Source organism: Oncorhynchus nerka, linkage group LG14, assembly GCF_034236695.1.
Source record: "Oncorhynchus nerka isolate Pitt River linkage group LG14, Oner_Uvic_2.0, whole genome shotgun sequence".
NCBI lineage: Eukaryota > Metazoa > Chordata > Actinopteri > Salmoniformes > Salmonidae > Oncorhynchus > Oncorhynchus nerka.
The window spans coordinates 19,319,253-19,332,488 of record NC_088409.1 but is presented as its reverse complement, the minus strand read 5'-3'; the positions used below and the strand labels follow the sequence as shown (position 1 = coordinate 19,332,488).

At 45.0% G+C, this 13,236-nt stretch overlaps 1 protein-coding gene and 1 non-coding gene across 2 annotated transcripts; one reads left to right on the top strand and one right to left on the bottom strand.

The window, feature by feature from the left end:
• Window positions 1-7,627: 7,627 nt before the first annotated feature.
• On the top strand, window positions 7,628-10,627 carry ino80c (INO80 complex subunit C). Its single transcript, XM_065027690.1, has 5 exons — window positions 7,628-7,941; window positions 9,110-9,226; window positions 9,336-9,447; window positions 9,649-9,716; window positions 9,903-10,627. Exons 1-5 carry the CDS (start codon window positions 7,723-7,725, stop codon window positions 10,032-10,034), a joined length of 648 nt encoding a protein of 215 aa, XP_064883762.1. The 5' UTR covers window positions 7,628-7,722; the 3' UTR covers window positions 10,035-10,627.
• Window positions 10,628-10,906: 279 nt separating this feature from the next.
• trnat-ugu (transfer RNA threonine (anticodon UGU)) lies at window positions 10,907-10,979 on the bottom strand. Its single transcript has one exon. It is a non-coding gene; the product is annotated as a tRNA-Thr (tRNA).
• Between the last annotated feature and the right edge of the window lie 2,257 nt (window positions 10,980-13,236).

Below are 13,236 nucleotides of genomic sequence, written 5' to 3'. Positions count from 1 at the left end.
TCTTTAAGTCATACCACAGATTCTCAATTGGATTGACGTCTGGGCTTTGACTAGGCCATTCCAATACATTTAAATGTTTCCCCTTAAACCACTCGAGTGTTGCTTCAGCAGTATGCTTAGGGTCATTGTCCTGCTGGAAGGTGAACCACCATCCCAGTCTCAAATCTCTGGAAGACTGAAACAGGTTTCCCTCAAAAATTTCCCTGTATTTAGCGCCATCCATCATTCCTTCAATTCTAACCAGTTCCCCAGTCCCTGCCAATGAAAAACATCCCCACAGCATGATGCTGCCAACACCATGCTTCACTGTGGGGATGGTCTTCTCGGGGTGATGAGAGGTGTTGGGTTTGAGCCAGACATAGCGTTTTCCTTGATGGCCAAAAATATCAATTTTAGTCTCATCTGACCAGAGTACCTTCTTCCATATGTTTGGGGAGTCTCCCACATGCCTTTTGGCGATTACCAAATGTGTTTACTTATTTTTTTCTTTAAGCAATGCCTTCTTTTCTGGCCACTCCTCCGTAAAGCCCGGCTCTGTAGGGGTGTATGGCTTTAAAGTTGTCCTATGAACAGATACTCCAATCTCCGCTGTGGAGCTTTGCTGCTCCTTCAGGGTTATCTTTGGTCTCTTTGTTGCCTCTGTGATTAATGCCCTCCTTGCCTGGTCCGTGAGTTTTGGTGGGCGACCCTCTCTTGGCAGGTTTGTTGTGGTGCCTTATTCTTTCCATTTTTTAATAATGGATTTAATGGTGCTCAGTGGAATGTTCAAAGTTTCAGATATTTTTTTATAACCCAACCCTGATCTGTACTTCTCCACAACTTTGTCCCTGACCTGTTTGGAGAGCTCCTTGGTCTTCATGGTACTGCTTGCTTGGTGGTTATCCTTACTTAGAGATGTTGCAGACTCTGGGGCCTTTCAGAACAGGTGTATATATACTGCGATAATGTGACAGATCATGTATTTAACTAATTATGTGACTTCTGAGGGTAATTGGTTGCACCAGATCTTATTTAGGGACTTCATAGTAAAGGGGGTGAATAAATATGCACGCACCACTTTTCTGTTTTTTCAACTAGTTTTTTTTTCCATTTTTTTTTCACTTCACCCATTTGGACTATTTTGTGTATGTCCATTACATGAAATCCAAATTCAAATAAATTTAAATGACAGGTTGTAATGCATCAAAATAGGAAAAACGCCAAGAGGGATGAATACTTTTGCAAGGGACTATGTTCCCATGCAGCAGGTGATCCAAAGAGCCCTGTGAGAGAGCGAAGGGTTGAGATTACCAGAGTTTGAGTTGGGGGGAAGAGCCCTGTGAGAGAGCGAAGGGTTGAGATTACCAGAGTTTGAGTTGGGGGGGAAGAGCCCTGTGAGAGAGCGAAGGGTTGAGATTACCAGAGTTTGAGTTGGGGGAAGAGCCCTGTGAGAGAGCGAAGGGTTGAGATTACCAGAGTTTGAGTTGGGGGAAGAGCCCTGTGAGAGAGCGAAGGGTTGAGATTACCAGAGTTTGAGTTGGGGGGGAAGAGCCCTGTGAGAGAGCGAAGGGTTGAGATTACCAGAGTTTGAGTTGGGGGGGAAGAGCCCTGTGAGAGAGCGAAGGGTTGAGATTACCAGAGTTTGAGTTGGGGGGGAAGAGCCCTGTGAGAGAGCGAAGGGTTGAGATTACCAGAGTTTGAGTTGGGGAGAAGAGCCCAAGGGTGAGTGATTTAACTGGGAGCCCCCCCAGTGAGTCGGCCTGAAGAGAGATCCAGAGAGGATGAGTTTTAGTAAGGTTGGATTTCTAGCATTTCTAGCCATTGTGATCAACCGCTCTATGCTGATGGTGCAGAAATCACAGAAGATAGATGTGGTAGTTGCAGCAGGGATAAATATTTGGGTGTGATAGATTTTAGTGCAGAAGATCTACAGGGAGTCTTGAAAGAAGGGGTTCCATCCTCCCAGGCCTGATGTAGGATCGTTTAGTGTGAAAGTAGTGTGATGGGGTGGTGGGTTCTTTTTTGGGGGGATAGTTGGTGCTTTAAGATAACTGGGAACTCAAAGGTCAAATCATGACGTCAGTGATCTTCAGGCCGGAAAGTCGGAGCGCTAGAAAGATGCCTGAGTTTCCGACTTGGAATTCTGATTTGGACCATTCCAAACTATTTTTCCCAGTCTGAGATTGTTTTTTCCCCCAACTTCCCAGTTGTCTTGAACGAAGTCTGAAGTCAGAGATTTCAGAGTTCCCAATTCACAGTTGTTTTGAATGCGGCAAGTGTATAGGTGCAGGGTTAGATGGTGGTGAAATTTAAAATTTCCCCTTCCTCCATTTTCGGTGGACCAAAATGTGCACAACAGCCTGCAAAATGCAGCAATACGCAACACAGCCTCTAGTCTGCCAGTAATTCACACAAAAAATAATACTTTTATTTTGAAGGCCTCTTGGAAGGTTTGCGGAAGTATAAATGCAGTAGTTTACCCCTGTGTTAGGGAGATGCTAATAGAGTACCACATTATGAGTCATAATACCCATAAAACCTACAAAACGGGGAAATGGTTCCAATCATTTTTTCCATCATTCATTTTTCCCACAGGAGATTTTAGAAACACAAAATAAGAACTATGTTTTGTGTATGCTTACCCTGGCATGACGTTTTAATAACCATGTAAATGTCTCTTGGACAAGCTTTTATCAGTGTATTCGCCTGTGTTTACCCCCAACAAATGAAATGTTAATTTGCTGATAATGTGGCCATCATAAAGAACTACAAATGCCATCAAGATCTGGACAAGACTGCCGAATAGAGGCAAAGGTAAGAATCTCTGGATTAACTATCTAATGTAGTAATGAGTAAATTGGCTACATTTCTTTAAATGTACCTGTTAGCAAAGGTGATGACCTAGAGATGACATGCAGGAGCTTGCAGGGATTTGTAGTCTTATATGATGTCTACTTTGACGCTAAATAGCATTTTTGAATCGTAGCCTAAATAGAGTCAAATATAAATACAGCCCTTACTTTAAGTGTTTCTAAAATCTGTCTTGCATGCCAGTGCTGGGATCTGTAATGGCACATTCAACACGAGGTGTGACTGCGTCCTGGGCTCTACTGAGAGGAGTGCCCCTCGATGAGATCGGTGCTGCGACCAGCTGGGACTGTGTCGGGACCCCCCTTCCACACTGACGGCCCATGCGTCTCGGTCCCGCATTGGGACTTCGTTGCTGGCTGGCCAGGTCCCTCTAGCACCGACTAATCTGGTACGGGTATACCAATATATTGGAGTAATCCAATATAGTGAAACATAACGAAGGTTACGTATGTAACCACGGTTATGTGAGCTATATGGATCACTCCAATCCTCTACGGTGCTGGTGCGCCTCAAAAATGATGTAGAGAACGTGTGCCGAGGCACTGGGGTCTATATATAGGTACGGACCCCAGCCGTGACACAGGTGTACAGGGGAGTAAATCTGTAAATCCTCACCTCGGATGTATCCCTCCTCCGTGGAGTGATACCGGATACCAATATATTGGAGTGATCCAATATAGTGAAACATAACAATTGGAACCATTTCCGTGTTTGACCGCTAGGTTTTATGGGTATTATGACACCTCCATATCCCAAAGGTTGGAGCCGTTGAAAGGAGTGATAACTGGGGTAGCATTGTGTTTAGAAGGAGCAACTGAAATGGAAGATTCCCGGTGTATGACGCCCGCCGCTTGGTGCGACTCATAGCCGGTGGAGAGCATGGTGAAACACAGATGACTGTCTGTCCTGCTGAGTGTTGATGCAGAGACTTTACCTGATGAAGTTAAGTTAGGATGTGTCAGTTATCCTGTGAGACCATTTGTGCAGAACCCACTAAGTTTATTTCAGATGTTAAGCTCATGTTGCAGCAGTGTGTAGGTGGGAGATTCCTAGATGTGAGAAGTGTGCAGGAGGACATGACACAAAGGGAATGTGTGGAAACTGTGAAAAAAGTGGTGTGTGTAAACTTTGGGGGACCCATGGTGCTGGCGATTGGAAATGTCAGGTGAGAGAGGCAGGTTAAAGTTGCCAGGATCAGAGTAGTCAGAGCATAGCCGGGGGAAGTAGGGGTGCTGAGGGTGCTGCAGCACCCCTGAAAAATCACAATAAAATAACTATTAATAAATACAAAAATACAGCAGCTGCCAGCCTTTGCACGTTTTCTGTCACTTTTAGTAAGCAGAGTGCAGAGACAGTGCCATTTTCAGTCACTTTTAGAAAGCAGAGTGCAGAGACAGTGCCATTTTCTGTCACTTAGAAAGCAGAGTGCAGAGACAGTGCCATTTTCTGTCACTTTTAGAAAGCAGAGTGCAGAGACAGTGCCATGTTCTGTCACTTTTAGAAAGCAGAGTGCAGAGACAGTGCCATTTTCTGTCACTTTTAGAAAGCAGAGTGCAGAGACAGTGCCATTTTCTGTCACTTTTAGAAAGCAGAGTGCAGAGACAGTGCCATGTTCTGTCACTTTTAGAAAGCAGAGTGCAGAGACAGTGCCATTTTCTGTCACTTTTAGAAAGCAGAGTGCAGAGACAGTGCCATTTTCTGTCACTTTTAGAAAGCAGAGTGCAGAGACAGTGCCATTTTCTGTCACTTTTAGAAAGCAGAGTGCAGAGACAGTGCCATGTTCTGTCACTTTTAGAAAGCAGAGTGCAGAGACAGTGCCATTTTCTGTCACTTTTAGAAAGCAGAGTGCAGAGACAGTGCCATTTTCTGTCACTTTTAGAAAGCAGAGTGCAGAGACAGTGCCATTTTCTGTCACTTTTAGAAAGCAGAGTGCAGACAGTGCCATTTTCTGTCACTTTTAGAAAGCAGAGTGCAGAGACAGTGCCATTTTCTGTCACTTTTAGAAAGCAGAGTGCAGAGACAGTGCCATGTTCTGTCACTTTTAGAAAGCAGAGTGCAGACAGTGCCATTTTCTGTCACTTTTAGAGAGTGCAGAGACTGCCATGTTCTGTCACTTTTAGAAAGCAGAGTGCAGAGACAGTGCCATGTTCTGTCAATTTTAGAAAGCAGAGTGCAGAGACAGTGCCATTTTCTGTCACTTTTAGAAAGCAGAGTGCAGAGACAGTGCCATGTTCTGTCACTTTTAGAAAGCAGAGTGCAGAGACAGTGCCATTTTCTGTCACTTAATAAAAAAGCAGAGTGCAGAGACTGCCATGTTCTGTCACTTTTAGAAAGCAGAGAGACAGTGCCATTTTCGTTGCCTGTCAGCTGATTAGGCAGTGCACCATTTGCTTTGGATTTGACGTTGGCATTTGAACATGGCCTTGTAAACCTTGTTCTAATCTGATAGCCAGAGGTTAAATTAATTGGGAGGTGGGGAGCCCTCGTTGATGGTGACCATTCGAAACCAAAAGCTGTTTTGTTGCTATTTAAACATATCTGTTGTGATAGCTGTATGCCTAATTGTTATTTTCATTTATTCACCCAGTAGGCTAGTGCAATTTTGGTTTCACGTAAGCCTATTGGTATGAAAATAAACAACTGAACAATTAGCTATTTAGAGCATTTCCCACAAATGCATGTCTTGTTTTTGGCTTCAAAGACAATAACAAATGATTGTAGGCTGTAACAAATGTGCATTGTCATGCAGTGACAGAATGATAATGGAAATAATTGAGCATTATTGATTACCTAGTTGGGCGAACTTTTTAAACCTCTTGCTGTAGACCTACATCGTCATCCTCTGCCTGCATCTCTACCTGTAGCCTACCTGCCCTGGTATAATGTATGTTCACCTATCCCTCTATCAGTCTTGCTTGACCATCTTCCTGAATATTCTAATAGATCAATCTTACTGGCAAAACTGAATGAAATATTGCTAAGTTATTTAGCTCTAGTGTAGATATGGAGCTGTTTTTGTTGGATGTAATGAATGCTGCGTAGGCCACACTATAATATAAAGACAGAGACAAGCTGGCCGGGGGGAAATGTTTGCGGGCCGCCTCTGTGTTGTCTATGATGTTGCAATATTAGTATTCTCAGAGTAGTCTTGTTGATACAAAATGTTTCAATATAATCCAAGCCGCCTTGTTCGTTTGACACATTTTAATATTCTCAGAAACACCTTGTTGATGCAATGCTTCAATATTCGCAGAATGTTTCACTTCCCTGGTGAATAATGCAGACAGGCAAATACAAACATCAGCTGGCCTTACACATTATAAGCAACATCTCTGAATGCAGAGCAACACATTTGGTGGGAACTGTCATTGTACACTGTATGCTCTGTTCCACAAGCATGCCTTCATATAAGCCTATAGCAGGGGGTCTTAAACCTTTTTCATGAGTTACAATTGATCCTACAACTTCTAAAGATCTATGTGCCAGTTATGATTTTCATATAAGCGTTGTAGGCTACTCAACTGTGCCCAGAAAATGTCTAAAGTGAATAGCCTAATTCTAGCTGGCTACTGGACAGTCACACCCCACGGAGCTCCACTATGTCGACCTGACCAAGGCGCTGTCCATTCAGCGGTGCTGAATCACAGGCGCCGCCTTAATGTGTAGGTTTTTCTTCATTCCTTGGTCGATTTTGTTTGTCTTTATGCGTTCTTGTCGATTGTAGGCCTAAGTAATTCCTTTAACGTATGCATTTTATTTCAATGCATCTGTAGGATTTATCTGGCATCGTCTGTGGCATCGTCTGTGGCATCGTCTGTGGCATCGTCTGTGGCATCGTCTGCGTTCGCAGTCAGCTGTTTTCTGCCCCGGTTACTTTCACATTGATGTGGGTACTTGACGTCGGCCTTGGCCTGTTTTATGCATCTATTTCAAGTTGCACTGTTCCACAAGTAGGCTGTGTATGATGAGAGTCATAAACCTAATATTGTGGTGATAATGTCTGGGGGACATTTTTGTTTGTTTTAACTGTTCTCCAAATAGAATTTTAGAGTTAAACAGTAGAAGAAGACTACAGTAAATAAACCGCAGCAGTAAATCACTGAGGATAGATGTTGTGGTGGCAGCTGCAGATAGGTATTTGGGTGTACGTGATTCACAGGAGGTTGGTGGTGTAACAGTATAACTTTAGTCTGTCCCTCACCCATACCCGGGCTCGAACCAGGGACTCTCTGCACACAACAGTCACCCACGAAACATTGTTACCCATCGCTCCACAAAAGCTGTGGCCCTTGCAGGGCAAGGGGAACCACTACTTCAGGGGCTCAACGCTATTAGCGTGCACCACCGCTAACTAGCTAGCCATTTCACATCGGTTACAGTGGCATCTTAATTGGGGAGGACGTGCTCGTGGTGATGACTGAAGCGGAATCCGTGGAATGGTATCAAATACTTTAAACGCATGGTTTCCAGGTGTTTGATGCCATTCCATTTGCTATGTTCTCCCCTCAGCAGCAGCCACTGACGTGATTGTACTGCAGAAGAGTTACAAGCTGTTAGCGATAGTGTCCTGTCCTACCAGGCTGTTGGCCTGGTGTAGGATCAGATAGGGTCCTGTGGTGGTGGTGAGGGTGTTGGGTTAGTTGGTAATGAATTAATAATGCAGAATAGTAGGCTGACAAACAGCCAAACAGTAGGTGGCGGCAAAAACCACTAGTAGGTTGTAGTCTGCCATAAAACCTGACAGAAGAAGGCCGTTAGAACTAGTTTTGACCCGGAAGTGATTACGATTACGCGAAAAATATTTTCAATGACAATAGAACATGTGTTTATGAACATTTCAACCGTCTTTTTGCGTAAATCATTTACAGAGAAATGGCTTCTCCGAACCATAGCCCGGGTGTAGAAGGGGCGATCAGGGTAACGGCTTCGCCAGCTGGTAAAGTACAGACGTTGGTTTTGGCTTCTAGCCTGGCCGGGCTCCGCGGTAAGAAGAGACCTGCTAACACCGCCACCTCTCCTGCTGTACTCGCCAGTGGGAACAACAGCAAGAAGAAGAAATTTCAGCCCATCGCAAACCCGACACAAGCACAGGTAGTTTCCCCGAAGCTAGCTACTTAGTTAGCTAGCTAGAAAGCTACTACATACGCAGAGGAATAGACAGACCAATTAAAATGTTTATCTGATTTCGATGATACAGTAACAATACTTTTGTTGGTCGTATTTGTAATAATTTGATTTAACTGTATTTGTCGCATGCGCCGAATACAACAGGTGTAGGTAGACCTTACAGTGAAATGATGACTTTACAAGCCCTTAACCAACAATGCTTTAAGAAGTTAAGTAAAAAATAGAAAATCAAAGTAACAAATAATTAAACCGCAGCAGTAAAATAACAATATCAATATAATAAATAAATATCAAGTAACAATATACAGGGGGTACCGGTTAGTTGAGGTAATTGAGGTAATATGTACATGTAGGTAGAGTTAAAGTGACTATGTATAGGTAATAAACAGAGAGTATCAGCAGTGTAAAAGAGGGGTCTAGGTAGCCCTTTGATTAGCTGTTCAGGAGTCTTATGGATTGGGGGTAGAAGCTGTTATGAAGCCTTTTGGACCTAGGCTTGAGGTAGTAGAGAGAACAGTCCATGACTATGGTGCCCGGTTAAAGCCTCACTTCACCACTTTTTAACCTCGTATTCATCATCTCCAGATCAGTCCCAGTGAAAACTATGATCTACGTTCTGCAGTCAAAAACTCTAATCTCTTTGTGTTTCTAAACACCAAAGATCACTCAAAAAAGTGAAAAGTAGGGAGATTACATAATGGTTGTAATGCTGGCTGCACTTTGTCTAGCTAGTTATGTAACAGCTGAGCTGTCCCCTGGGCCAAGTTCAGTTGCCAAACAACGTTGCAGATAGAAATGCCATGAATAGAGCCTACACGATCACTTATTTTACATGTCAGAGAGGCATGTTGTATAAACATAGTGTAACAGTATAACTTTAGTCCGTCCCCTCGCCCATACCTGGGCTCAAGCCAGGGACCCTCTGCACACATCAACAACTGACACCCACGAAGCATCGTTACCCATCCCTCCACAAAAGCCACGGCCCTTGCAGAGCAAGGGGAACCACTACTTCAAGGTCTCAGAGCAAGTGACGTCACCGATTGAAACGCTATTAGCGTGCACCACCGCTAACTAGCTAGCCATTTCACATCCGTTAAAAATGTTGCATTCTGCTAAACTGACCCTGTAGGTGACTGCAGTGGAGGCGGTGTCTGAGGGGAAGGCAGTGGGCGTGTCTGACGCTGTAGGTCCAGCCACAACGGAACCAGCAGCCAAACCGCTGCCCTTCAAAGACCCAATATTTGTGGTGAGCAGACTGGGGGGGAACACTTGTGAAATGATAACTGGTTGATAGAGCATTTTCTGTCTTTCCCTCACTTGTCTTCGCCTCACTCCTCTCTCCCCCCTTTTTACAGCATTCAGGGATAGGGGGAGCTGCAGCAGGGAAAAAGAACCGGACCTGGAAAAACCTGAAACAGATTCTGGCAGTGGAACGGACTCTACCCTGGAAGATCAATGACCCCAATTGTGAGTGTCTCTGAAAGATGTTTTGGGTCAATGTTTCTGCTTTGAAAGATGTTTACAGTGAAAATGAATACCCATTTTGGGGATTTTAACAGACGGCTGTGTAACTATAAGCTACTTCTCTGTGCAGTATTACACATGACCTGATTCTTTCTGAGCCTTCTCTGATTGCCTGAATTTGACCTTTGAGCCTGCTGTGTTCAGACTACAGCATCGATGCCCCTCCCTCCCTGAAGCCAGCCAAGAAATACTCAGACATCTCTGGACTCCCCGTGAGTAACTGACACACACACAGTCTTCACACATGTTTATGGACTCTCTGTGAGCTGTTGTCATTTTGTATGTGTCAGGTGAACTACACACACACACACACACACTCACTCTGCATTATGCTATGTGTCAGGTGAACTACACACACACACACTCACTCTGCATTATGCTATGTGTCCATGTGTCAGGCGAACTACACTGACCCCCAGACCAAGCTGAGGTTCACGTCATCTGAGGAGTTCTCCTTCCTGCGCCTGCTCCCCACTGACGCCGTCACCGGTTACCTGGCGCTCCGCAAGGCCACCTGCATTGTACCCTGACCTCAAGGCCTGCTGGGAGATGGGAGTTCAGCGTGTGTCTGTCATGGCCTGGAAGGGACATTGACCATTATGGGGAACAATGTCTAGGAGGTGTCTGAGACTCTCAGGGAGAGGGATCCAATGGATAACTTTGGCCCCCTTTCGACAACAAGGGAAGCGCCTCTAGTGTCGAGAGACTATCACTCCCAATCTGGCTGACGTCATGATGGGGATGTCTACACAGACATTTTGAGCTAGCTACTGTCTACATATATATTTTGAGCTAGCTACTGTCTACAGACCTTTTGAGTTGGCTACTGTCTACACAGACCTTTTGAGCTAGCTACTGTCTATACATCTGAGTTGGCTACTGTCTACACAGACCCTTTGAGCTAGCTACTGTCTATACATCTGAGTTGGCTGTCTACAGGAAAAACAATAGAGTGAATAACTTGACCTTCCTATGATGATTGCTCCTTGATCTGTCTGAAATCATATTTGTGTTTGTTATGTTGCTGTATGATGATAGTGTTGCTACTTGTTTTATCTACCCTCAACATATTGTTACCTGTTTTTTAATGTATTTAAACTAAATACTTATCATCCTTACTGAACCAACTAGTTGTGCCACATTCTGTAATCACCTGCTGTAATGAGATTTGACAGCTTTAAGAGATGACTTTCTCTTTCGGACGCTGTTATCTTTTTGCTTGGGAGCAAAACTGGGAGATAAAGTAGAGAAGAGACTTCCTAATGTGTTTTCCAGGGCTGGGTTAGTTTGAGTTGCTGGCTAACTGTAGAGAGCAACAGTACAATGGCTGCTGCTGTGTGACAACAGGTGCTACTGTTCTCAGGGTCACAAATCAGCTGGGTTTTGTGGGCCAAAATATGTCAGGCCCCAGCGAGAATTGAACTCGCGACCCCTGGTTTACAAGACCAGTGCTCTAACCACTGAGCTATGGAGCCTTACTTGTATAGCAACGCAGAGAATATGCTATTTAATTACCACACCCCTACTGGCTACAATGCAGATGCCACACCTCAGTAATATGTCAGACTCCTTATATAAATACAAGTAACGATAGCTGCCGGTATGATCCCACAAAGCCTTCCGAACCGCCATTGTAAATTATATCAAGTGAGTACCACATTGAGATATACTAAGACCCAAGACAAGGTTTAGGATTATCAATGACAGTTGGGCAGAAAGATTACACCGAGCTACCCAGAGAGACAAGATTATGCTGGATCTCTGCTTGTGTCTTTCTGTTATCGTTAAGTCTAGTTTGAACCATGAACTGTGTTTGACCATTCAGACAGCTTTGATTATGAAATTCTTGACTGGGCCAGGAAAAACAAACAAGATTTCAAAGGGTTTATCAAAAAGCTAATAGAAGACTGGATTCATCCTGCCTTTTAAAATAGAGAAATACAGTAGGTGATGTGACAGTGCCTCCTGGTGGTATAAAGTGTTTAAAACAAGATTATAAACTGTGGTTCAAGTCCTGAATGCTGATTGGCTGACAGCCGTGGTAGATCAGACTATATACCACTGGTATGATAACATGTATTTTTACTGCTCGAGTTACGTTGGTAACTAGTTTATAATAGCAATAAGTCACCTTGGTGGTTGTGGTATATGGCCAATATCCCACGGCTAAGGGCTGTATCCAGGCACTCCTCTGCGCAGAAGAACAGCTCTTGCCGTGGTATATTGGCCATATGCTACACCCCTTTGTGCCTTATTGCTTAAATATAGTGCCAGAGTCCTCTATAAACGTTGCTACGCACAGAAGGAGTACGTCACTAAGCAAACTGATTTATAAAAATAACACAACTTGACGGGAGAATGTGCGGTCCTCCATGGACACACAAACTCCAGAAATGACAAACTACGACTCCGATGGCAGAAGGATGGAAACACAAGAAACACTTTGAAATTAATACCAATGTGTGAAATGGAAATTTTACCTCATGGTATGAGTTACCTGGAGTTCATACACACGAAAGACACGATTTAGGATCAATACAAACGGAGATGTGTTTTTGCAAAGAACCCCTCATGTTGTCCAGTTTAATCGGGAATCATTTAATTGGATCTGTAATTATTAAACAATACATGCATGTTATGAAATGTATTCTCATAAATACTAATGTGAACAGTCCAAATTCTGTTTAAACTGAAGCCGTTTACGATGCCTCAGTAGGGCAGATACGAGTGTAGTTTCATGTTGTTATCACATGTTCGTTGTGCAGAACTGTCAGTTTACAATCAGGGTAATTACCACACCTGAAGGTGTTACGCAATTGGGTAGCTTTGACAATCAAATGGATAGGTATTAAAACGCATGCAATTACAATGCGTAATGACGCACAATGGCTGCTTTGGCACTGTTGGAAGATTTGGCGAGAGCGATTTATCAGAGACCAGCAAGATCTTACTGGCCAATGATAAGGAGTGGCTTATGAGCTGGTTCCCATTACCAAGAGCTGTTCTCTTGGATCTGTGTTGTAGTGGGCCCAGCTTTACAGAGAAGCGCCAGCAGAAACAAAGTTAATAGCGTTGATGGTGTCTCTTTGCGTTTGCAGGACTGCATCTGTGAGGACACGGCCGCTGGAGGGTTGTGACGCACAAGGTGCAGTGAGACGCCGGGGGCACTCAACTCCTGCTCCGCCACCGACCCCGCTGGAACACTCAGTTCCCGCTCGGCAGCGCCACCGACCCCGCTGGAACACTCAGTTCCCGCTCGGCAGCGCCACCGACCCCGCTGGAACACTCAGTTCCCGCTCGGCAGCGCCACCGACCCCGCTGGAACACTCAGTTCCCGCTCGGCAGCGCCACCGACCCCGCTGGAACACTCAGTTCCCGCTCGGCAGCGCCACCGACCCCGCTGGAACACTCAGTTCCCGCTCGGCAGCGCCACCGACCCCGCTGGAACACTCAGTTCCCGCTCGGCAGCGCCACCGACCCCGCTGGAACACTCAGTTCCCGCTCGGCAGGGCCACCGACCCCGCTGGAACACTCAGTTCCCTCTCGGCAGGGCCACCGACCCCGCTGGAACACTCAGTTCCCGCTCGGCAGCGCCACCGACCCCGCTGGAACACTCAGTTCCCGCTCGGCAGCGCCACCGACCCCGCTGGAACACTCAGTTCCCGCTCGGCAGTGTTAGCAATTGGATATGTAGATGGGTGAGCCGGTCAAGGATCGATTCAGACTAAGTGG